Consider the following 26,102-nt stretch of genomic DNA (forward strand, 5'->3'; position numbering starts at 1 on the left):
ACTGACTCATTACTGAACTGGCCACTGGCCACACTGTATGTCAGTTACGATGTTCTCTTTCAAGCATATTTTTGATGGCTTTTCACCAGTGGCATTTTTCCTGGGTGCATGAACCTCGCGATAATGTTTGCACACGATGCGTGACGCTTGAAGTAAGGTACAACAGCACAGGGCACTTCCAGACGCACTGCAGAGGTGTGAGGAGGTTATGTCCAAAATGTTAAATTCCAACATTTTGTGAGGTTACCGGTGCAGTTGGGCTTGTGTCTAAACATTGCAAGGTTTCAAAAATCACGAGATTGTACTGTCACTGACAGCGGTGTTTGTTTGCTTTGTCGTTTCAAAAAGTAGCTTGATGAGTGTCCAAAGTAACATTGGAAGTTTGGAGGGGACGCCATCTTGGTCCTAGCTCTCCACGTCCCCGACAACACCGGGGTTGCTTTCTCAGCAACATATCACGGCAGTGGTGAAGGCCAAGGCAGGTACTGTAAAAATAATATTTTACGGAAAAGTATTTGTTAAATGTTTTGTGAGTCGTTTCGTGGTACGTGCTAAGAATCGTCTTGGAATTAATTGCGTCTTGAGTTACACCGAAGCCATGATGGGCAGCAGCCTGCTAACGTTAGCTAGCCACTACAGTAGTAGCTGGTGGTGTCTGACTGCAAATATATGAGGCCATCTAGCTAAATGGTCAATGTTAAGCACAGTACTTTAAACTACTGGTATTTTGCTCGCAATATAAGTTCAATTATTGACATGCTGAAGTGGAGTAGCGAGCGTGCTAGCTACTTGCCTTACTGGCTAGCAAGTTTCCGATACAGAATTTGCTATCCAGTAAACGTTAGCTAGCTACTACTAACTGTCTATACCGGCTACAAAGACAACGTTAACTATTACCTGTATCTATTGTTAAATGTTGCATTTGCCAGCCAACAAGCTAAGATGTGTGATTTTAAAACAGGGACGTGACATGGATTGGACCCATGGATTCAGTTTTGCGAGATTTATGGGTTTCTGTGGACAACATGAATATATATATGTACATGTATACAGTAGTTAACTAGAATGGTTTACTCCTTATCGATAATGATGCAATGGTGTCTGGCGACCCTCGCCTTTATAATTGTATTTTTTATATATATATTTTTATTTCATGAAGTTGAGATGGCATATTTTTATATTGCAGTAACCAGCTAAGTACACCTGTCGTGATAACCTACTGTGCAATGGATCATATTAGATTCAGAAACTGGTGTTTGCAATCAATTGTTTTGCACTCATTGACAACTGTATAAGTGACTCAAGTATCCATGTGCTAATGAGAGTACAGGCTGCACATTCAATGGTTTGTGTGGACAGGACGGTGGCAATAGTTTCATGGGGCAGTGTATTACTTTAGACAAGTAATCAGCCTTAAATGTCCTACATGACAACTCAAGTCTTTGTGATGGTCTTTGCATGCCTTGTTATTTTTGTGATCTTTGAGTGGGTATAATTTCTGGAACGTTCCAACAGGAATCTGTTCCAAAAACGTCGTAAATAACAAGGTTGCCAACAAACAACGCATACAAGGTTGTAAAGCAGCAGAATAAGATACCAGGTAGGGAGTGGGCTGTTTAATGACGTTTTTCACTCACCACGTTTATTCCGAAAAATGTATCTCCTCACTCTGGTACCCTATGGACAAACATTAAGAATAAGCTACGTGCTGAGTTGATGCCTATTCGGTGGCTAGTTAACTAGGTGAATTGATCATGCTACTTTGTATGCGTTTGTTGGTTTCCTTGTTACTTTACCAAGTTTTGCTAACAGATTCCTGTTAGAACTTAACACATTATACCCACCCATCTTTGTTTGTACCAGGTAACAGTACATATTTAAAGCAAATGTTATGTTTCAGCAGTGATGCACAGATTTCTAGACATTGTGATGGTCACATTCCTAAAATATTTACATTTTCTGAGCAAAATTACTTTTTTGTAGAAATACAATCTTGGACATGACTGTAAAGTCACTCAAAATTATTTCAAACTAATTTTAATTGAGGAAATCTGATCCATGCATAAATAGAGGCATATTCAATAATATCCCAATGTTATCAAGGTTTGGAATTATTCTGTTTTTGTCATACTACATCTGTTTGGGATTCTTGCTGTCAATTTGCGATGTACAAATTATAACTATAACCAGGTCCAACATTTATGTTAGTAAAGTACATGTTGTATAAAGAAAGGTGAATAGACTTCCGAAATGTTGACAAAACAAAATACGCTAGACAAGGTGCAACGTTTTTGTCGGTAAAATGATTTAAGCCTTTTTGTGCACATATTGATATAATAACCATGTAGAAGTACATTTGAAGTCGTGCAACAATATGGTGTGGTTCTCGACTACGACTCGGGGAAACCATGTAGTTTGTTAGGCTACAGATATAATAAGGTATATGAACTTCACAAGGTGAAAGTGCACGTGGTGATTGATTGTGCTTTCTAATAAATATCCGGGGTTCTGGAGACATGATTGATTCTTGGCCGGCATTTGACAAATAACCATGGACAAAAGAGGGAGATTTTTATTTCCTGTAAGCCAGCCTAACCGCACTGTATCTGCAATCTCTGTTGGCTAGTGTGCACGTGCCAAGACCAGAGTGGTTACATTAGCCACGTAACGCAAATTTTGAACAGTAGAGTTGAAAATGTAATGGAAACCCATTTAATAACTTGTATTCTTTATTCAGTACGTAGGAATTTAACCTCAGTTATTTTAATGTGCACTTGGTCTTCATGAACAGCCTTTCATCTGCAACAGGTCAATTTGATGGGAAAACTTCTCAGGTGGGAAAATGCATATATATTGTTTTTATGTGGATGCATGTTTTGTTTTTCCCCTAGCACTACGCAGCTGACTCGAATAACCAACTCATCAAGCTTGTATTATTTGAACCTTCTGTGTAGTGCTAGGGATAAAACCAAAACATGCACACCCGGGGGGGCATGACCGAGTTTGGGTATCCCTGCTCTAGTCAGTCTAGGGCAACAGACTATATTCTGGACAAGGTGATAGGGTTGTCAAATTATTGTAACCCGGAAGACATTTTATATGGCAGTGTTTCTCCAATGTTTTTTTTCCTAGGGGGGGGCTATTTTCCTGCAATTCTGCACATTTTGTCATGGAGCTGAGAGAGAGATGGCTGTTAATTTAAAGCTAATTTCCTGACAAATCTGCATATTCAATGGGTCCCCAATGGTTCAGAACTGTTTAAAAAGTGTTCTATAGCACCTGTCTGCTTCATTTCAATCCTAAAATCCATTCAGCAATCTGAAGTGGAAACTGATATTTGGCAGTGAGCATTATTAAGTTGAGTATTATTTACTCTGTTACATGACATTTCTCATGTTACTTCATGATGTACTGAAATATCTACTGGCAAGCTATAAAATTACAGCACTCTACATCACAAATCCCAGAGCTGACAAGGTAAAAATGTCATTCTGCCCCTGAACAAGGCAGTTAACCCACTGTTCCTAGGCAGTCATTGAAAGTAAGAATTTGTTCTTAACTGACTTGCCTAGTTAAATAAAGGTAAAACATTTTTTTTAAAGTTACTCACTCGCTTTACACTCAAATCAAATGATCTTTGTCACATTTGCCAAATACAACAGATAGACCTTACTGTGAAATGCTTATGAGCCCTTAAGCAACAATATAGAGTAAATATATATTTAAGTAAGAACAATTTGCTAAATAACCTAAAAGTAAAAATAATAATAACAAACAAATGAGGCTATATACCAGAGATGTTCATGGGTTAGGGTTAGTCTGTATGTAGGGGAACAGTGACTAGATAATAAACAGAGTAGCAGCAGCGTGTGTGTGAAGGAATGTGTTTGTGTGGCGTCAGTCAGGTTGCTCTCTGGTGCAGCTGTATAACTTTTTTCCCAGGATCTGAGGTCTCATGCCACATCTTTTCAGCCTCCTGAGGGGGAACAGGCATTGTTGTGCCCTCTTCACGACTGTTGGTGTGTTTAGAACATGATCGGTCCTTAGTGATGTGGACACCAAGGTAACTGAGGGAGAGGTTTCCTCGCGCCACACTCGCTTGTTTTCATTAGGTTGAATGTGGTAAATCATGGCTGGTTTTCCATTTGATGTTCTTTCAACTTTTTCACTTGATGAATGATGTTGTTGCCTTGCATAACTGCTGCTCATGATTACATTATCACTGAAAAATGCTAAATACCATAGTCTACATAATGCAATTTCCACTTGGGCAGCTGTTACGTACAATTTATATAAAATCAAATGCATGTTTCTAACTGGAAATGCATAGCATTGTGTTGCACTGCGTCATCCTGGGTTTGAACATAGGTTCCCTAGGACCCCAGAGCACCACATTTTATTTCACCTCTACTCCACAAATGAGCTAAAGTGGCATCCATCTTGGGTGCCACAATCTGCTGTGGTACCTGATCCTTTGTGTCTCCAGGGTGTTGTCTCTTTTTTTCTTTCTTTTGCCTGTTTTGCATTCCCTGCCAGTTAGACTACCTCCATCTGGTGTTGCAGCACCCACCAGATTATGCAGATGAACAGCAAGCTAATCTACAGTAGGCTAGTTGACATTAGGGATGTTAATCGGTTAGCTGCCAAAAATACATTTGACTAGTCATGCTTATTGGTCTATAGGGTAATTAGCATAATTGTGTTGTATTAAATTGGCTCGTGTGTATTTTCGTTATGTCATCATGCATCTTTTTTATCACACGCATACAGAGCTTAGTTTGAGGAGTGGAAAAGCCTACCACCTGTCAGACCGTGGAAGAGTGGCTCAAGTCTGTAGGCTACTGGAGTGAAACCTACTTTTATAAGTCCAGTCGTTGGGCAACAAATAACCATTCTAAATGCAATCACGTATTAAACTTTGGTGGCCATGATTTAAAAGGCGCTATTTTTATTTCTCAACTCGTAATTTAAGCGTGCCTCCCATTTGCCATTCAGATGTATAGGCTGTAGCCTGCCTACTGTTGACTATCAGCGAGTCACCCACTGCTTTGCAATGTGAGCTTGAGGCAGTAAAACCTGCATGTTTTACTTCAAATAATGAGGCATGTCTTGCCTTGCGAAAATCCATCTGTAGAAACGTGGATGCAATTATTTTATAAAGACTTCCTCATGCCATTAATCAGCATTTCTCTCCTGTTCTATTGGTTTTCATATTAATTTTCTTTCGTTGTCCAGAAGCACAATCCTAGTCATATTAGCAACCCATCATAGTTGTTGCTATTAGATTCCCCCTCTTTCTACATTTCTAAAGGAGATTTTAATCTGTCACAACTGCTCGCATTAGGTTTAGAGCTGTGTTTTCCGCAAATCACATTTTGGCAAATGTTTGAAAATTGTGTTTTATTAGCTGCTTCATTATAGGAGTTGCGTGTTCAATAACAGGCTACAGCCTTTTGAACTGTAAGACGATAAGCTTGCTATTGTTGCATGTATCCACTAAGCTCTTAATAAAAAATGTCCAGTCCTTGTATGCATCTGTAGTATCAGAGAGGAAGAGGCAAAGCAAGAGGTTTCACTCTTGCCAAAATCTGTCAAATATGCTCAATTAGTTTCTATGTGCTTATTTTGGGCCTATGCTTGTCGACTGCCTTCCTGCCTTGGGACGACTCGCATTGTTAGGGCGGAAACATAATATCTCATTATATGTAGGTCTCTGATAGTATTTTCTGTTGGTCACACAATAAAATAAACATAAAAATAAAAAAATCCAACCAGTAACAATTTGTTGACCAGTTAGTTAGACAAAAGCAAAATTGATAGAAATTTGAATCCCTAGTTGACATCATAGAATAGTAGCCTAAATGGGCTTTGAACTAGGCTATAGATTAGTTATTATTTTTTAATTGGCCTATTTTATGCCTTAGTATGGTTAATACACTGAACAAAAGTAGCCCTTTGTAAGGAAAAACTCTGACCGGCTGGTCCTTGGCTCCCTAGTGGGTGGACCCAGGCCCAGCCATGGCTGCACCCCTGCACAGTCATGTGAAATCCATAGATTAGGGCCTAATGAATTCATTTAAATTGACTGATTTCCTTATGAACTGTAACTCAGTAAAATCTTTCATTGTTGCGTTAATATTTTTGTTCGTATAGTTTCTCTTTTTCTCTTGATCTTGCTGATTAGGCTATCCCATTGCAATAAGAAGGTGGCTGGCAAGCTTCTTATTTTTTTTGCTGTGGACATTTTGGTAAAATGAGCTGGAGTGGTCTTTTTCTCATGAAATTAGAATTTGTTTTGCAGGACAGTAGATTTGAACGATGGGTAGTCATTGTTCTTGTGGATTATGTGATGCCGATACAGGGAACGAATGAAGACTGTAGCACTAATGTGTGATATCTGGTCTAATTTTAGGCAGTCTAGCTCTTGCATACGTTTTTTCAGAACAAACCTATGTTGTAGGCAAATTGCTAGGTTGATGTAAGGGTGTTGATTTTAAGAGGGAACTGCCAGAGAATAATTTGATATACATGTTTGTTCTCTGTTCCAGCTCTGATACTTTGGTGTTCTTTGTGAAAGCCAAGTAAAACAGCCAGCCCCAGGTCCCTTCGGCCCACTGCGCTTGTGGGAATTGTCTTGGAGACAGGCCTGCATTGTTCTCCAAGCTCATGTTAGACAAGGTGGAGGAACTGTTGTCTTGTCTGTGGGTGCTGTAAACCACGGGCTGGTGGGAAACCATCATGGGTCGTACTGGCCAGAGTAGAGTGGCTTGTAATGTTCTGGTACTGGACACAGGAAAGACAGGGCATTGGCTTTTATTTAGGCGTTTCCTCCACTGGGTCTTCAACTTTACTGGATAGTTGAGTTGAAATCAGAACATTTATGGCAGTACCCGAGCACCCTTTTGAAAGTGAAATGTAGACTCACTTTTGACAAACATTGCCTCTGTATTAGAGGTCAGCGGATTAATCTGACTGGCCGATTAATTAGGGCCGATTTCAAATTTTCATAACAATCAGAAATCTGTATTTTTGGACATGGATTTGGCCGATTAAAAAAATAATAATAATAATTAATAATAAAATAAATACAAAAATTATAATGTAATTTTTACACTTATCTTGGCATGTCAGTTTTAAGAACACTTTCTTATTTTCAATGACGGCCTAGGAATGGTGGGTTAACTGCCCAGGGGCAGACAGACAGATTTTTACCTTGTCTGCTCAGGGATCTTGCAACCTTACAGTTAACTAGTCCAACGCTCTAACCACCTGCCTCTCATTGCACTCCACGAGAAGCCTACCTGTTACGCGAATGCAGTAAGAAGCCACGGTAAGTTGCTAGCTAGCATTAAACTTATCTTATAAAAAACAATCAATCATAGTCACTAGTTAACTACACATGGTTGATGATATTACTAGTTTATCTAGCGTGTCCTGCGTAGCATATAATCGATGCGGTGCGTATCGTTGCTCCAATGTGTACCTAAACCTCAATACACAGAAGTACATATTTTTAAACCTGCATATTTAAAGAAATCCAGGTTAGCAGGCAATATTAACCAGGTGAAATTGTGTCCCTTCTCTTGGGTTCATTGCACGCAGTCAGGATATATGCGATAATAATAAACGTGTTGTTTTCGAAATGATAGTTTCCGGATTCGACCATATTAATGTCCAAATTCACGTATTTCTGTGTGTTATTATGTTACTAAGTCTATGATTTCATAGAGCAGTCTTACTGAGCGGTGGTAGGCAACAGCAGGCTCGTAAGCATTCATTCAAACAGCACTTTAGTGCGTTTTGCCAGCAGCTCTTCACTGTGCTTTAAGCACTGCGCTGTTTATGACTTCAAGCCTATCAACTCCCGAGATTAGGCTGGTGTAACCGATGTGAAATGTCTAGCTAGTTAGAGGGGTGCCCACTAATGGTGTTTCAAACGTCACTCGCTCTGAGACTTTGAGTAGTTGTTCCCCTTGCTCTGCATGGGTAACACTGCTTCGAGGGGGGCTTTTGTCGATGTGTTCCTCGTTCGAGCCCAGGTAGGGGCGAGGAGAGGGACGGAAGCTATACTGTTACACTGGCCATACTAAAGTGCCTATAAGAACATCCAATAGTCAAAGGTTAATGAAATACAAATGGTATAGAGGGAAATATTCCTATAATAACTACAACCTAAAACCTCTTACCTGGGAATATTGAAGACTCGTGTTAAAAGGAACCACCAGCTTTCATATGTTCTGAGCAAGGAACTTAAACGTTTGCTTTCTTACATAGCACATATTGCACTTTTACTTTCTTCTCCAAAACTTTGTTTTTGCATTATTTAAACCAAATTGAACATGTTTCATTATTTACTTGAGGCTAAATTGATTTTATTGATGTATTATATTAAGTTCAAATAAGTGTTCATTCAGTATTGTTGTAATTGTCATTATTACAATTTTTTTTTTAAATAATCGGCCGATTTAATCTGTATCAGCTTTTTTTGGGTCCTCCAATCTGTATCGGCATTGAAAAATCATAATCGGGCGACCTCTTTGTAGTGCCCTAAAATCTTTTTTTGCCTGATTCAGTTTTTTCCAAAATTCTGTTTAGTTTTCCCAGGTTTGATTTTCCCAGTTCAGGTTTTTGCTGGCAAAAATCTCACTTTGTTAATAGAACATCACATTTGGTTGCTTTTCTTAGTCCACAACAATGCTTACATCACATCAGGAAACCTCTTAACGTCTGGGGGGGGGGGGGAGTTAAAAATGTAATGTTTTGGGTCTAGTTGCCCTTTAATGCAGGTGCGCACCATCAAGAGACATCGTTGGCTTAGTGACTTTTCTGTAACTCATGTGATTGCGGAGTTGCCACTGGATTGATGAAAATAATCCTGACATCATTCTGGCTGGTAGGCAGTACTGCAAAGTAGCCTTCGGGAAAGCCTTTTCATCTCTACCAGAAGATTGTTATCATTAGCATTATCGCTAATGGCTACACAAAGTGTAGACGTGCGTGCACCGCGCACACCAAGGGCATTTTCAGAAAGTTGCAGGGAAAATACAACCACTGATATATTTTGTTCATGTCTTATGATTAACTTGGGCAAATGAATGTTCTAATAAGTTAAATACATTTTTTGAATTCCATTCTATTGTCTGGATTCAATGATGTTTATTGAAAATCAGTGTCACACTGGCATTATCTATGGTCTGACTCTTGACAGTGGAAGTGGTGCGGCAGACATGATGCACTGACTGAACAGATCTTATGAGACCTCATAGCCGTTTGTAGATGCAAAATAGAGAGCATATTAGAGCAAGGCCATGTCAGTAAAGTAGACCCCCACGGAGTCTGCTCTGAGGCTGTAGCTTGCAGAATTCCCTTAGCTGAACTGTCTCCCAGAGGCCCTCAGGTTTGAGGGAGATTGAGAAGAGGATTGGACTGTATAGGATCCAGCCTAGTAGTTGAAATCCTGTTTTTGCGGCTGTAGGCCTAATACTGTGTGCTGCTTACATGTGACATAATGAAGATATTGCCTAGGCCATTTTTTGTTGTGTTTTTTGTTGTTGGTACTCTGAGGCTTTCAACTTATTCTTGAGTGTTAATAGTAGAATGCATAAGGTGTAACTTTTGAAATTGGGTAGGGTATCAGCAGTTTTCCTTTTGTCATGTCAGTCATTGTAGACCTTAGAGCTACAGTTGAATTCGGAAGTTTACATACACCTTAGCCAAATACATTTAAACTCAGTTTTTCACAATTCCTGACATTTAATCCTAGTAAAAATTCACTGTCTTTGGTCAGTTAGGCTCACCACTTTATTTTAAGAATGTGAAATGTCAGAAAAATAGTTGAGTGATTTTATTTCAGCTTTGATTTCTTTCATCACATTCCCAGTGGGTCAGAAGTTTACATGCACTCAATTAGTATTTGGTAGCATTGCCTTTAAATTGTTTATCTTGGGTCAAATGTTTCAGGTAGCCTTCCACAAGCTTCCCACATTAAGTTGGGTGAATTTTGGCCCAATCGTCCTGACAGAGCTGGTGTAAATGAGTCAGGTTTGTAGGCCTCCTTGCTCGCACACACTTTTTCAGTTCTGTCCACACATTTTTTATAGGATTGAGGTTAGGGCTTTGTGATGGCCACTACAATACCTTGACTTTGTTGTCCTTAAGCCATTTTTGCACAACTTTGGAAGTATACTTGGGGTCATTGTCCATTTGAAATACCCATTTGCGACCAAGCTTTAACTTCCTGACTGATGTCTTGAGATGTTGCTTCAATATGTCCACACAATTTTCCTGCCTCATGATGCCATCTATTTTGTGAAGTGTACCAGTCCCTCCTGCAGCAAGCACCCCCACATGATGCTGCCACCCCAGTGCTTCACGGTTGGGATGGTGTTCTTCGGCTTGCAAACCTCTCCCTTTTTCCTCCAAACATAATGATGGTCATTATGGCCAAACAGTTCTATTTTTATTTCATCAGACCAGAGGACATTTCTCCAAAAAGTACGATCTTTGTCCCCATGTGCAGTTGCAACCCATAGTCTGGCTTTTTTATGGCGGTTTTGGTGCAGTGGCTTCTTCCTTGTAGAGCAGCCTTTCAGGTCATGTCAATATAGGACTTGTTTTACTGTGGACATAGATACTTTTGTACCAGTTTTCTCCAGCATCTTCACAGGGTCGTTTGCTGTTATTCTGGGATTGATTTGCACTTCGCACCAAAGTACGTTAATCTCTAGGAGACAATGTGTCTCCTTCCTGAGCGGTATGGTCCCATGGTGCTTGTACCTGCGCACTATTGTTTGTACAGATGAACGTTGTACCTTCAGGCGTTTGGAAATTGATCCCAACAATGAACCAGACTTGTGGAGGTCTACAATTTCTTTTCTGAGGTCTTGGCTGATTTCTTTTGATTTTTTTTCCCATGATGTCAAGCAATGAGGTCAATTAGCCTAACTCAGTGCATCATTTGAGTCAGTCAGAAGCTTCTAATGCCATGACATCATTTTCTGGAATTTTCCAAGCTGTTTAAAGGAACAGTCAACTTAGTGTATATAAACTTCTGACACACTGGAATTATGATAGTGAAATATGTCTAAACAACAATTGTTGGAAAAATGACTTGTCATGCACGAAGTAGATGTCCTAACAGACTTACTGAAACTATAGTTTGTTAACAAGAAATTTGTGGAGTGGTTGAAAAACGAGTTTTAATGGCTCCAACACAAGTGTATGTTAACTTCCGACTTCAACTGTATTTATAACTTGTCAGTAATGTCCAGATCAACAAGCCCATGTCAGCTAACATTTTTTTTTACTAGGTTTTGTAGCCCATTGATTTTGTTGGAATGTTTAAGTCCCACATCACATAAGACCTGTCAATGTGTAGAATTGCAAGAAATTAGCTTTAACTGCAGAATGTTCCCCAATGATGGGAGGCCTGAGTGGATTACGTTTGTGAACCACTGGTCTAGGCTATTATCAACTCCACTAAATGTAACTTTTATTTAACTAGGCAAGTTGGTTTAGAACAAATTCTTATTTACACTGACAGCCAGACCTGGACAAAGCTGGGCCAATTTTGCGCCGCCCTATGGGACTCCCAATCACGGCCGGTTGTGATACAGCCTGGATTCGAGCCAGGGTGTTTGTAGTGATGCCTCTAGCACTGATATGCAGTTCCTTAGGCCTCTGCGCAACTAGGGAGACCCATATAGCTATAGAGCGCCATGTTTGGTTTGCCTCTAACACTCATCAGGCAGAATGTTGTGGGGCATGTACCAGGATTATGCCATGTCAAATATTTCAGTGTTAATATAATGTTATCTTGAGGAGTATAAATGTAGGAAATGTCTCCTCTGTTCAGATGTGTAGTAACCAGACATTTAGCCTATTAAACGTTTCAGAAATTGCTTTCAGCTGTTCTTTTGTGTGTGACGAGGGAACAATCCTCATTAGTTTTGCTTTGTCACTCCCTTATTTTAGTTTGAGCTAAATGGATAGCTCTGTGGTAATGCCTTGTTTTAACAGATTATCTCTGCCGCCTTAGATAATTAGTCCTGGGGGATACTCTGATTATCAGGCTTATTCTGAAGGCCTTCAGGGTTCTAAGTCAATCGCATTATTACCTTGCAGTTAAGACTTTGTGCCAGGCAGAAGTTGACTTGCCTTGTTAAATTGGCTGTATACCTGATCTCAGTTTTTCTGGCCAGAGCTTCAGAGCAAATATACTAAACTCAACAAATTAAGTCGTTTTCAGATAATGGTGTATTTTTCAGTAGGTTCTCATTTTTGTCATGGGGGAAAAAAATACAAGACGGGCAGTCTGGTTTTCCTTTTGTATGAAGGAATACAGTGGATAGACACAAGTATACTGACTAGGCTGCATGAAGATAGAATTTAGCCTCGCTTACAGACTGTAACGTGATTTAACTAAAAATATATAATTGTGTCCATTATACTGGGAGTTACAGGTTAGGTACTCTTTGGTGTAGCACATTTTTGACCCCGCTTGGCGATTTTACTGTCGTCGTCCACGATTCATGGAAACAGGAGTCGTAAAATGTCCAGTTGCAGGGTGTCCGTTTCAATAACAATCAGAAATCGGTATTTTTGGGCGCCGATTATTATTTTTTATATATATTTTTATATACCTTTATTTAACTAGGCACGTCACTTAAGAACATTCTTATTTTCAACGACGGCCTAGGAACGGTGGGTGAACTGCCTCGTTCAGGGGCAGAACGTCAGATTTTCACCTTGTCAGCTCGGGGGATTCAATTTTGCAACCTTACTGTTAACTTGTCCAACGCAATAACGGCCTGCCTCTCTCTCGTTGAACTCCACAAGGAGACTGTTTCGCCTGTTACGCGAATGCAGTAAGCCATGGTAAGTTGCTAGCTAGCATTAAACTTATCTTATAAAAAACAATCAATCATAATCACTAGTTAACTACACATGGTTGTTGATATTACTATATATTATCTACCGTGACCTGCGTTGCATATAATCTGACTGAGCATACAAGTATCTAAGTATCTGAATGAGCGGTGGTAGGCAGAAGCAGGCGCGTAAACATTCATTTATACAGCACTTTCATGCGTTTTGCCAGCAGCTCTTCGTTGTGCGCCAAGCATTGCGCTGTTTATGACTTCAAGCCTATCAACTCCCGAGATGAGGCTTTTGTAACCGAAGTGAAATGGCTAGCTAGTTAGCGCGCGCTAATTGTCGTTGTGTTGCTGGTTCGAGCCCAGGGAGAAGCGAGGAGAGGGACGGAAGCTATACTGTTACACTGGCAATACTAAAGTGCCTATAAGAACATCCAATAGTCAAAGGTTAATGAAATACAAATGGTATAGAGGGAAATATTCCTATAATAACTACAACCTAAAACTTCTTACCTGGGAATATTGAAGACTCATGTTAAAAGGAACCACCAGCTTTCATATGTTCTCATGTTCTGAGCAAGGAACTGAAACTTTAGCTTTCTTACATGGCACATATTGCACTTTTACTTTCTTCTCCAACACTTTGTTTTTGCATTAAACCAAATTGAACATGTTTCATTATTTACTTGAGGCTAAATAGATTTTATTGATGTATTATATTAAGTTAAAATAAGTGTTCATTCAGTATTGTTGTAATTGTCATTATTATAAATACAATTTTAATCGCTATCTGCTTTTTTGGTCCTCCAATAATCGGTATCGGCGTTGAAAAATCTTCGGTCGACCTCTACTCCAAACAGTACCTACCCTGTAACTCCTAGTATAATGGATACCTATCTTTTTATTTATTTTGTTAAGTCCCATTATCTGGTGTTCGACTGCAGACTGAACTCGGCTACAGATTGTGTCAGGACTAAGCCCTTTCTCAGGGCATATATCACTCATGTCATGGAGAGGTGCCATGTTCCTCTGAGTCTTGTTGTACAGCTATGAATCTGAACTGACCTGGTTCAGAGGTGGGAGTGGTGGCGGCTGGGAGACAACTTGGTTGAAGCTGTAATGATGTCTGGAATGGGGGGGATCATGATGCAGTCAGATCTCTTCTGCAGCGTTGGATGAGTTAATCACGATACCAGAATTTTTACTTTGATGCCAGGTTTAGTATCACGATGCGCGATACCACCACAACAAAAAAGGAGTACCAGCCAAAGTCACAGAATGGCACTTGATCCGGACAGAAACTCAGCTACGGCTCTGTTCAATCGTTTGCCATCTTGAGTTTAAAATCATTCCATTTGAACATTTGTACGTAGCCATGTATGTGTTAATGAAAAAATAATACAATCAATTTGACTTTGTTTTTACCAGTCTAACTACAAAACATGGTTATCATTTATTTAAATGGTAAATCTCCAGTTGTAGGTCTAATCACAATACAGGTGAATGCATATGATTCAATAGGAGTGTGTGCATGCGTTGAGTTATTGAGCTTGTTAGCTGATTTCATAGGGCTACAGATGACAAACAATACCTTCCATTTAGGACTTATTTAATTGGCAACTGCTAGGAGAACATTATTTTATTGTACTGATCAACAACATTTGCATAAAAGAAGCAACCTCTTCTATTCTAGAAGTGTGCACTGTCTCTAAGAAGGTAATGAAGTCATTCACAGGCAGAGTTCAGCTTGGCAAGCGAGACTAAGTAAATTAATTTTGTTTTTGATGACAGTCAGCTTTGAAATCAGCATATTTAGCATTATGGTTTGCATATGACGAACTACTAGAGTAGTGAATTAATTCAGCTGGAAGCTAGCAGGGTAAGTTGGCCTACAATTTAAAGCTGGAAGCTACCGGTATCATCTTCATTGTAGAAGTGTTCTAGCCTGTTTTGGACGTTGTTTTGCGAACTGTAATGAACAGTTTCAACCTCTACATGAGTGGGGAGCAGCTCAGGTAGCTCTAGCAAATGAATAAGTGGAGCAGGATCTTTGCTCTTCACCCTATAAAGGGGATGCGCTGACTTGATTCTCTCAATCACGTGAGACACTTGACAGAAGTACCAAACAAAAAACGTTACTCTAATTTTTATCACAGAAGTACAGACAGTTCGGTATACCATGCAACACGAGTAGGGAATAAGTGGTTTACATGATAGTGTGCAGGTTCTGAGGTATTGCTCCTCTCTTCCAGGCACCATGGAGGAGCTGCACAGCCTGGACCCCCGGAGACAAGAGCTGCTGGAGGCTCGATTCATGGGTGGGGTCAGTGGCAGCACTGGGGGCAGCACTGGCAGCACCAGCGGGGGAACCAAAGTGAGTGAGCGTGCGTCATGTGATGGCAGCGGATGAATGAGTGAGCGTGCGTCTGGTGATGGCAGCGGATGAATGAGTGAGCGTGCGTCTGGTGATGGCAGCGGATGAATGAGTGAGCGTGCGTCTGGTGATGGCAGCGGATGAATGAGTGAGCGTGCGTCTGGTGATGGCAGCGGATGAATGAGTGAGCGTGCGTCTGGTGATGGCAGCGGATGAATGAGTGAGCGTGCGTCTGGTGATGGCAGCGGATGAATGAGTGAGCGTGCGTCTGGTGATGGCAGCGAATGAGTGAGCGTGCGTCTGGTGATGGCAGCGGATGAATGAGTGAGCGTGCGTCATGTGATGGCAGCGGATAAATGAGTGAGCGTGCGTCATGTGATGGCAGCGGATGAATGAGTGAGCGTGCGTCTGGTGATGGCAGCGGATGAATGAGTGAGCGTGCGTCTGGTGATGGCAGCGGATGAATGAGTGAGCGTGCGTCATGTGATGGCAGCGGATAAATGAGTGAGCGTGCGTCTGGTGATGGCAGCGGATGAATGAGTGAGCGTGCGTCATGTGATGGCAGCGGATAAATGAGTGAGCGTGCGTCTGGTGATGGCAGCGGATGAATGAGTGAGCGTGCGTCATGTGATGGCAGCGGATAAATGAGTGAGCGTGCGTCATGTGATGGCAGCGGATGAATGAGTGAGCGTGCGTCTGGTGATGGCAGCGGATGAATGAGTGAGCGTGCGTCTGGTGATGGCAGCGGATGAATGAGTGAGCGTGCGTCTGGTGATGGCAGCGGATGAATGAGTGAGCATGCGTCTGGTGATGGCAGCGGATGAATGGGTGAGCGTGCGTCTGGTGATGGCAGCGGATGAATGGGTGAGCGTGCGTCTGGTGATGGCAGCGGATGAATGAGTGAGCATGCGTCTGGTGATGGCAGCGGATGAATGGGTGAGCATGCGTCTGGTGATGGCAGCGGATGAATGGGTGAGCGTGCGTCTGGTGATGGCAGCGGATGAATGAGTGAGCATGCGTCTGGTGATGGCAGCGGATGAATGAGTGAGCATGCGTCTGGTGATGGCAGCGGATGAATGGGTGAGCATGCGTCTGGTGATGGCAGCGGATGAATGGGTGAGCGTGCGTCTGGTGATGGCAGCGGATGAATGGGTGAGCGTGCGTCTGGTGATGGCAGCGGATGAATGAGTGAGCATGCGTCTGGTGGTGGCAGCGGATGAATGGGTGAGCATGCGTCTGGTGATGGCAGCGGATGAATGAGTGAGCGTGCGTCTGGTGATGGCAGCGGATGAATGGGTGAGCGTGCGTCTGGTGATGGCAGCGGATGAATGAGTGAGCATGCATCTGGTGATGGCAGCGGATGAATGGGTGAGCGTGCGTCTGGTGATGGCAGCGGATGAATGGGTGAGCGTGCGTCTGGTGATGGCAGCGGATGAATGAGTGAGCATGCGTCTGGTGATGGCAGCGGATGAATGAGTGAGCGTGCGTCTGGTGATGGCAGCGGATGAATGGGTGAGCATGCGTCTGGTGATGGCAGCGGATGAATGGCACGACAACGGGCCTCAGGATCTCATCCCTGTATGTTTGTGCATTGAAATTGCCATTGCTTTTTAAATGAAATTGTGTTCGTTGTCCGTAGCTTATGCCTGACCATACCATAACCCCACTGCCACCATGGGGCACTCTGTTCACAACGTTGACATCTGTAAATCACTCACTCACACTGTCTGCCGTCTGCCCGGTACAGTTGTACAGTTGAAATCGCCGTTCATCCGTAAAGAGCACGCTCTTCCATAGAATATTCTAATGAACTTCTGTTTTGATTTCAGGCCTTGACAAACAATGAATGTTCAAATCAAAGTTTTGGAAGCCTGGGGTCCTCCAGTGACAAGGAGTCAGAGGTATGTTTATTAACATGATGTTCTTAAAGTTTTTTTGTGAAAAATGGATGTGAATGTGCATTTTGTTTTGAACAGGCTGTCAGGCAGTATAACTGGTGTCCACATCTTTTCTGGATTTGTTTCTTTAGTCTTTGACATTCCATCTTGTTTGGCTCAGACCTATGTTTTGATTGGAAGTGGGCTGGTTGATGTGAGCAGCGAGATCACACGGAGAGGAGCTGGGCCCTGTTATCCTCCTTGGCGCTGGTGAGAAAGTCAGACGCAACCGAAGATGGCGCTAGAGAGAACAAAAATGTGCGGAATCTTGCTGTAATTAAACTGTGTTCTTGTGACGCATAATGCCACGCGCTCTCACATCTCTGGACAAACACAGTTTGTGCCAGACTCTGCCAGGGCAGCCTGATCACGGGCATCATCATCATCCTGCATGCTGAGCCTCCCTCCACTCTGTTCTCCTGTGTTTTGGCAGCACAGCTCGCTAATGAAGGAAAAACACAAATGGCCTCTAATTTGGAGGGGCTGCAGTGTCGCAAGTCTTGTGTGGGGTGGAGGACTCCCAACATCGCTGACTGTAGGGTTAACCTAAGAAGCCTGAACCTCTGCAATGTGGAGTCTGCACGTATATTAGCAACCTGACTGCGGGTGATTGTCTGCTCCCCTCCCGTCTAGTTCATCGGGTGGCGTAATAAGTCACTGATGGAGGCCTGTGTGCGAGCATGATCGAGGAGGAGGCAGAATAAAACCTCTCTGGCCTTTTCTGCCACAGACATGATGAATCTGCACAGATATCACATAAACAGATGCCCCCCGGCCCCCATACGTCACACCCTCCCTAATGATGCACTGGTGAAACTGTCAGACCACCGCCTGTCAGCAGATTCCCTGTACAAGGCTCTGTCCTGGTTTTGGGGCCTGTAAATCTTTTGTAAAAATATCACAAGGATTCCTGTGCCCTGTTGAAATGGGCTCCTCATGTTAGACTTTGATTTGGTTAGTGTTTTTGCAGTTTAACCATTGTAATGCTTGCTTTTATTTATTTTTAAAAGAATTTAGAGGATGAGGATTATTTCTGGACCTATCTTAGAGGTCGTTGATTCAATGAAAATGGTTGATTTTAGCTGATTCCTTGCTTTGTTGGGCGATTTACCTTGTTTTCTTATGTTTTGCTCATAAACTGATTTGAATCAGACATTACAAAAGGCTAGTTAGTCTGTGCTACAGTTTAGTTACCTGCTGTAGTAGCTTTTCCTCAGCCTGTGGCCCAAAACTGCCAACGGGGGGCTACATCGGTCATAAATAAGCATCCTCTCCCCACTGGAAGTTCTCGCACAACTACCTCATTAAAGCTTTCCATTACAATTGATCTCTTTTCAGAACAGGCTAATAATGAGCTCGATTAATTATGCATTTTGGTTTTTACGTTGAACTCATTCTCTGTACCCCTCCTGCCATTTCTTTCTGTTTGCAGAGCTCAGACGTGAAAAGGGGGAGCTCTCCTGCATACTTGGTAGGTGCTCATTGTATTTGGAATACTAGGCTATGTTCCCCATCCCTTTTCAGCTACTGGGCGGCAGGCAGCATTGGTCGGTCAGTTCACCTACATTCAGGAATCCTTAGCAGGCTGTAGACTTGGGATTGATGTGTTGCTGCTACGGTGTATTCACTATGCTTTTGTTTTTCAAACAGACATTTTAAATCCTAATCTGGACATTTCAAGGAATCAAAATGACTGTACTTGTACAACCGACCAGATAGTGGTCTTTGGTAAAACAGTTTGTCCTTTACAGACTCCTGAAAAGAAACACTCTGAATCGTCCAGAGGAAGAAAGAGGAAACCCGACACCCAGTCGGAGAACAGCCAAGGTAACTTCCCTCAAGCTGTTTCTGTTGCTCCAGATACAATCATCGATGTCTGAAAGTCAATGCTAATTGTATTTTCTCTCTCACAGGGAAGTCTATTGTGCGAGGACCCAAAATTAGTGATTATTTTGATGTAAGTTATTCTTTTTGGGATGGGGGTTGAAAATTTAAATGATACTCTTATCGTGAGTGACCCGGGCTAAGTCCCTGTGTCGTGGAGCACCACATCTGATGTTCAGCAGAGAGGTTTTCTGTTTTTAGAGAATATCAATGAAGCTGTGATGTGATCCATTTCACACTCAGGCCAGCTCTGAAATGAACAAAACCGGACATAAAGGAGGCTTTCTGTGCCAATGTTGTTGCCAAGTGGCGGGCAATGATGTCACTCACACTGGTGGTCTCTCTCTCCAGTTCCATGGAGGGAACGGGTCCAGTCCTGTGAGAGGTCTCCCCTCTGTGATCCGCTCACCTCAGAACTCACATTCCCACTCTGTGCAGGGTTCCAGTGTAAGTAACCCCATATCCACTTCAATTGCTTTATCGCTTGTTGGCTTTATAAACGTATGTAGAAAGCATAGTAGCCTTGTCCAAGCCAGAATGGCCCATTTTTAAAATTAAAAAAAAAAAAAACATGTCAAATGTTTTTTTTAAACACAGTCAATGTTTAGAAGAAATTGACAGTACCATTTAGATACGCTAACAATTGTTGTCCCTTGGGTTTCAGATTAGGCAAAACAGCTCATCGCCTACGAGTCTGTCTTTTGGGGAACATGTGATGCATCCAAAGCAGTTGGCAATCAAATGTGTGCAGGTGAGAATGACCACCGCTATAGTGATTGTGTGTTGCGACTAAATTCTAAACTCATTGTTCATTTGTTTTTAATTGCAGACTGACCTGACGGGGCTCAAGTTGGCTGCCCTGGAGATGAACAAGAACCTGGACCTTGAGAAAAAAGAAGGCAGAATTGATGATTTGCTTAGAGTAAGGGAAATATGGCTAATGGGCAGAACACATCAGCAAAACATTCCTAACTCCCTCATTGAGTTGAAGTATCAGTGATGTATTACTGTGACACCACTGAACACACGGATCAATTAAAAAGGCTCGCTGTGCTGCATGTAGACTTAAAGTGCGTACAAGAAATGTTATTCAATGCTAGGCTGACATGCTTGGGAAGTTAGCTGCAACGTTCTTCTACGGTAGGAGTGTGTAGAGGGCTTTGGTTTTACTAGGGTTGTAATATGATGAACCTGATTTGTTTCTTCTCCATAGGCGAACTGCGATCTCAGGAGACAGATAGACGAACAACAGAAATTACTTGAAAAGTACAAAGAACGCTTAAATAAATGCATCACCATGAGCAAGAAGTTGCTCATAGAAAAGGTACTTCCCTTTCGTTTCAAGGCGGAATGTCTGAGGCTAGCATTTAAAAAAAAAAAATGTTTTTACATTGTGACAAGTCTGTATGAGTGCAGTGGTATGAGTACTCAGTCAGTGACGTCTGTCATTGTTTGTGTTGCCTAGAGCACCCAGGAGAAGCAGGCGTGCCGGGAAAAGAGTATGCAGGACAGACTACGGTTAGGCCATTTTACCACTGTGCGACATGGAGCCTCTTTCACAGAGCAGTGGACCGATGGCTTTGCCTTCCAAAACCTAGTCAAGTTGAGTATCTTGGTCTCCGTGTCAAAGTTGTCTCAAGTCAACTTAACCATATCACAGTTGAGAAATTTATCGAGCTACACGTCTCTCTTTCAAATAAGTTCAGTCTGTTCAGGTATCGAAGAAATGTTTGTAGAATTTGTACTGGAGTGTCATTTTCCTCTTATTCCAAAGGCTTATCCAGGGAAAAATGCAGGCTTGGCAGAAATGGTATTGATTGCATATAACATCTTTATCTGCAGACAGCAAGAGTGGATAAACCAACAGAGGGAGGATATCGAGAAGCAGAGAAAACTCCTAGCCAAAAGGAAACCCCCATCGTCCAGCAACTCCCAAGCACCAACCACAAACTCTGAGCCAAAGCAACGCAAAACCAAGGCAGTGAACGGGGCGGAGAATGATCCCTTTCTGAAGCCCAGCCTACCTCAGCTGTAAGTGCCCTTGTCCTCCCTACCTTTGGCTAAGCACACCAAGACGCTCTATCTATGAACAAATATGCTTGATCCTGTTGCTTTCATTTCTCTTTTGTTGTTTCATTCCAAAGGTTGACTCTAGCTGAGTATCACGAGCAGGAAGAGATCTACAAACTACGACTCGGGCATCTCAAAAAGGTCAGTGTGCCAACCTGGCAGATCTAGGCAACACGAGCTGAGCTTTTTTGTTTGTTGTCGCATTGTTCAAGTCGATTCAATCGTGATTAGACATCCTGACACTGTTCACTGATGTAGAACCACTACACCACTCTGCTTAGATTCTGTGGACATTTTCCCTGAAAATTTCCCCTCAACCTATAGTTAATTCAATTGTTTCCCCTGTGAATAAGCATCAAGAGGGTTTGCCCTAGAGACAGACTTGCTACCAAGTCAACCGTTAATATTTAATACAAGGCTAGTCAGCCGAGTTTTGATGAGCTCCCCTCTCCTTGTAGTGAGTCCTCTGATGTTCCTCTGTATGTTTGTGTGTGAATCATTTATAGGAAGAAGCAGAAATCCAGGTGGAGCTGGAGCGTCTGGAGAGAGTGCGGAACCTTCACATTCGGGAACTTAAGAGAATAAATAACGAGGACAGTTCACAGTGAGTCTGATCACTGGCATCTCTGACGTCAGAGAGTACACACAGGGGCTCCTGCTGACAGAGATTGTTCAGTTAGACACTGGAGAGGCAGTCATGGTGCTTGTCACAAGTCATTTTCAATGTCCGTGTTTTCCATTCAGCCACTCGATGTAAAATGAGCCTGTCCCCCCCCCCCCCCCCCCCGACTAGCATTTCAGTAACAAGGTTCCTTTTTCTCGGCATTAGTTGTTTTTGAGTTGGTGAAAGTCCTACCATCGTGTTAATTCCTAATGAGATTCTGACCTTGTGTGTTTTTTTTTTTTAGATTCAAAGACCATCCGACTTTGAATGAGAGATATCTGCTGTTACATCTTCTGGGAAGAGGAGGCTTTAGTGAAGTTTACAAGGTGAGTTTATATTTGACCTGTGTGTTCATGTTGTCAGTTTGCATCTTACAAGTCTTTGTTTGAGTGGACCAGTCCAGAACCTTTCTGTTATAGGCGTTTGACTTGATTGAGCAACGCTATGCTGCTGTGAAAATTCATCAGCTGAACAAGAACTGGCGAGAGGAGAAAAAGGAGAATTATCACAAGTATGTTCCACATTAAAACATTGGCATTTTTCTGTTCTTATTCTTCAACACTGTGTGGCAGAATCGAGTCAGTTTTATGAATCACAGTAACAATGGACAGTTTAAAAAAAGATGTAAAAAATGTATTTACTTATGCACTGGCTTTAAGCTTATTGTTCTACTCCATCCGCTTAATATCTGGGTTATTCAGTCATACCTCCACCCCGCTGTGCTCCTACTGCCTGGTGTCATTCAGTTGGTTGCCCATGGTAACACTGCTCACCTTGTTGCAGACACGCCTGTCGGGAGTACAGAATACACAAGCAGCTGGACCACCCCAGAATCGTCAGGCTGTATGACTACTTCTCACTGGACACAGACACGTAGGTTAACCTTATTGTACTGACTAATATATATATATCTCGTCACTGCCGTTTACACATTGCTCATTTTATGATGCCCCCAAAGGTTTTGCACAGTTTTGGAATACTGTGAAGGCAATGACCTGGACTTCTACTTGAAGCAGCACAAGCTGATGTCGGAGAAGGAGGCCCGCTCCATCGTCATGCAGATTGTGAATGCGCTCCGATACCTGAACGAAATCAAGCCCCCCATCATTCACTATGACCTCAAGCCGGGTGAACAAACGCTTGCACACACTGGAATGATATCCCATACTGGGAGGGCTCCAATTATTTCTGATGCTATGTACTAATTTGTTCTGTTCCGATTTCAAGGTAACATCCTGCTTGTTGATGGCACAGCGTGTGGGGAAATCAAAATCACAGACTTCGGTTTGTCCAAAATCATGGACGACGACAGCTACGGTGCAGATGGCATGGACCTGACATCACAAGGAGCAGGGACTTACTGGTAGGAAGTGCCACCGCATACACAGCTGTGTCATGGGACGAGCACATGATTTGGGTGATATGATGCTTGACATTTGGGCAGATATCATTTAGTTTTTGTTTTCTCAAAGGTACTTGCCTCCGGAGTGTTTTGTTGTTGGCAAAGAACCTCCAAAGATTTCCAACAAGGTGGACGTGTGGTCTGTGGGTGTAATCTTTTTCCAGTGTTTGTATGGAAGAAAAGTACGTTTTTAAAGAACTGGTTTTATTGATTTACCAAAATGAGTGTCTCGTAAATAAGTTGACGCTGAGCCTTATTTCTCTTTCAGCCGTTCGGCCACAATCAGTCTCAGCAGGATATCCTGCAGGAGAACACAATACTTAATGCAACCGAAGTTCAGTTTCCTGTCAAGCCTGTTGCCAGTAATGAAGCAAAGGTGAGGGATCATTTGTGGTCTGAATATTACCATCTGACTGCAATTGTCACTTCTTCATCGTCTTTATAATAGTTTTGCATTGTTTTATGATCAATTCCTGTATTTGGCGTTGCTTTTGTCGAGACCTCTAGTGTTCATAGTAAGGTACAGACATCACAAGCCCCTTTTGAGATGCATTTCTGTCCAGCCATAGCAGTTATGATCACCAGCATACTCAACATATTGCTCTGTTTAATCATTTTTATTGGTTCTCAGTAGAGGTTGACCGATTTATGAATTTAACGCCGATACCGATTATTGGAGGACCAAAAAAGCCGATAGCGATTTAACATTTTATTTATAACAATTACATCAATACTGAATGAACACTTATTTTAACTTAATATAATACATCAATAAAATCAATTTAGCCTCAAGTAAATAATGAAACAAGTTCAATTTGGTTTAAATAATGCAAAAACAAAGTGTTGGAGAAGAAAGTAAAAGTGCAATATGTACTATGTAAGAAAGCTAACATTTCAGTTCCTTGCTCAGAACATGAGAACATATGAAAGCTGGTGGTTCCTTTTAACATGAGTCTTCAATATTCCCAGGTAAGAAGTTTTAGGTTATAGTTATAATAGGACTATTTCCCTCTATACCATTTGTATTTCATTAACCTTTGACTATTGGATGTTCTTATAGGCACTTTAGTATTGCCAGTGTAACAGTATAGCTTCCGTCCCTCTCCTCGCCCCTACCTGGGCTCGAACCAGCAACACAACGACAACCGCCACCATCGAAGCAGTGTTACCCATGCAGAGCAAAGGAAACAACCACAGGCTCAGAGCGAGTGACGTTTGAAACGCTATTAGAGCGCGCTAACTAGCTAGCCATTTCACTTCGGTTACACCAGCTTCATCTCGGGAGTTGATAGGCTTGAAGTCATCAACAGCGCAATGCTTGACCCACAACGAAGAGCTGCTGGCAAAACGCATGAAAGTGCTGTTTGAATGAATGTTTACGCGCCTGCTTCTGCCTACCACCGCTCAGTCAGATACTTGTATGCTTAGTCAGATTATATGCAACGCAGGACACGCTAGATAATATCTAGTAATATCATCAACCATGTGTAGTTAAACAATCATAATCGCTAGTTTTTATAAGATAAGTTTAATGCTAGCTAGCAACTTACCTTGGCTTTACTGCATTCGTGTAACAGGTAGTCAGTCTCCTTGTGGAGTGCAACGAGAGAGGCAGGTCGTTATTGCGTTGGACTAGTTAACTGTGAGGTTGCCAGATAGAATCCCCCGAGCTGACAAGGTGAAAGGCCGTCATTGAAAATAAGAATGTGTTCTAAACTGACTTGCCTAGTTAGATAAAGGTATAAAAAAATATATAAAAAATCGGTACCCAAAAATACCAATTTATGAAAACTTGAAATTGCGATTAATCGGTCGACCTCTAGTTCTCAGTGCCCGTGTTTTAAATGATGTCGCCTTTTATTCCCCAAGGCCTTTATAAGGCGCTGCCTGGCATACAGGAAGGAGGACCGGTTTGATGTTCACCAGCTGGGAAGGGATTCCTACCTGCTTCCTCACATGAGGAGGTCCAACTCTTCAGGGAACTTGCAGATGGGTGCTGGTAGCTCAGGACCTGCCGCCTCCAGCATCATTTCGTACTGAGGGCTGGTCCTGGACTGACTGAATTACTGCCTGGCTACCCCAGCCTGCAGACCACCCCCCGTGTGTGGGGTAGCGGAGCTACATGCCAACTAGTGGTGTACGGGAGGACAAGAGGGGTCCGTTGGCCATAGACACTGCAAACTGAATGATGTGGAGTTTGGCCTTCGCCTGGACTGTGCTGAGTTTCAAATGGGTGTTTTCTAAAGACTAATGAAAGGATGTTTAAAGAACATAAGTGAATGACCTTGTAAAGGTTGAATAGAGCACTGCTACAGACAAAGTAACTTGAAGAAATGTGACTGGACACTTGAGTTTGTTTTGCTGGTGGAAGCCTTATAGGACCTTAGGGATAACTGGCAGCCTGCCGTTTTAGAATCGTTAACATCCTCTTGCAAGGGTGCAAATGCTTTAGCTGCGAAGAGTTTCCCTTTTCACCATCAATTTGGCTGTTTGTTTTTTGTTTTCAGCAAAAGTTTTAGGTTTTAATGAGTTGTACAATTAGCTATGAGAATGTAATTTTAGCATACAAGTGGTATTGTCATTTAGGCCCAGGCAGCATACTAATGTTGAATGCACAAAATAACCAAATGTAGACAAATGGCAATGTACAGAATAATATGCAGGATGACTTTAAATAATTCCTTCAAGAGTAAATGTATATTTGCTGTACAGAAGATTTTCAGATTTGGAATTGCAGCTGTACCATGGTTTAACTATTTCCCTTGTACATTTGTCATTCATTTTGCTGCTTTTGATGTTACTTTTTAAAGGGCTGTATGATCCACTTTGGGTACAATTGTACAGTTCTATAAAAAGAATAAATGATGACTATGATACTAAATACCAGGAAATCACA

General features: G+C 42.0%; 1 protein-coding gene across 4 annotated transcripts; it reads left to right on the top strand.

The window, feature by feature from the left end:
* Nucleotides 1-26,102, top strand: LOC110501461 (serine/threonine-protein kinase tousled-like 1-B). 4 transcript variants are annotated; one of them, XM_036958826.2, is made up of 22 exons: nucleotides 1-482; nucleotides 15,128-15,249; nucleotides 17,079-17,150; nucleotides 18,619-18,657; nucleotides 18,938-19,013; nucleotides 19,100-19,143; nucleotides 19,422-19,517; nucleotides 19,735-19,821; nucleotides 19,900-19,992; nucleotides 20,284-20,394; nucleotides 20,536-20,672; nucleotides 20,913-21,101; nucleotides 21,215-21,281; nucleotides 21,647-21,744; nucleotides 22,049-22,130; nucleotides 22,224-22,315; nucleotides 22,588-22,677; nucleotides 22,763-22,932; nucleotides 23,032-23,167; nucleotides 23,277-23,388; nucleotides 23,475-23,582; nucleotides 25,076-26,102. In XM_036958826.2, exons 2-22 carry the CDS (start codon nucleotides 15,133-15,135, stop codon nucleotides 25,244-25,246), a joined length of 2,187 nt encoding a protein of 728 aa, XP_036814721.1. In that variant the 5' UTR covers nucleotides 1-482; nucleotides 15,128-15,132; the 3' UTR covers nucleotides 25,247-26,102. The 4 variants fall into 4 exon arrangements, with proteins under 4 accessions (XP_036814721.1, XP_036814719.1, XP_036814720.1 ...); XM_036958824.2 differs by having other exon boundaries at nucleotides 9-482; nucleotides 19,314-19,517; XM_036958825.2 differs by having other exon boundaries at nucleotides 132-478; nucleotides 19,314-19,517.

The sequence above is a fragment of the Oncorhynchus mykiss genome, chromosome 22 (assembly GCF_057628025.1).
Source record: "Oncorhynchus mykiss isolate SJ-2025 chromosome 22, ASM5762802v1, whole genome shotgun sequence".
In the NCBI taxonomy this organism is placed as follows: Eukaryota; Metazoa; Chordata; class Actinopteri; order Salmoniformes; family Salmonidae; genus Oncorhynchus; species Oncorhynchus mykiss.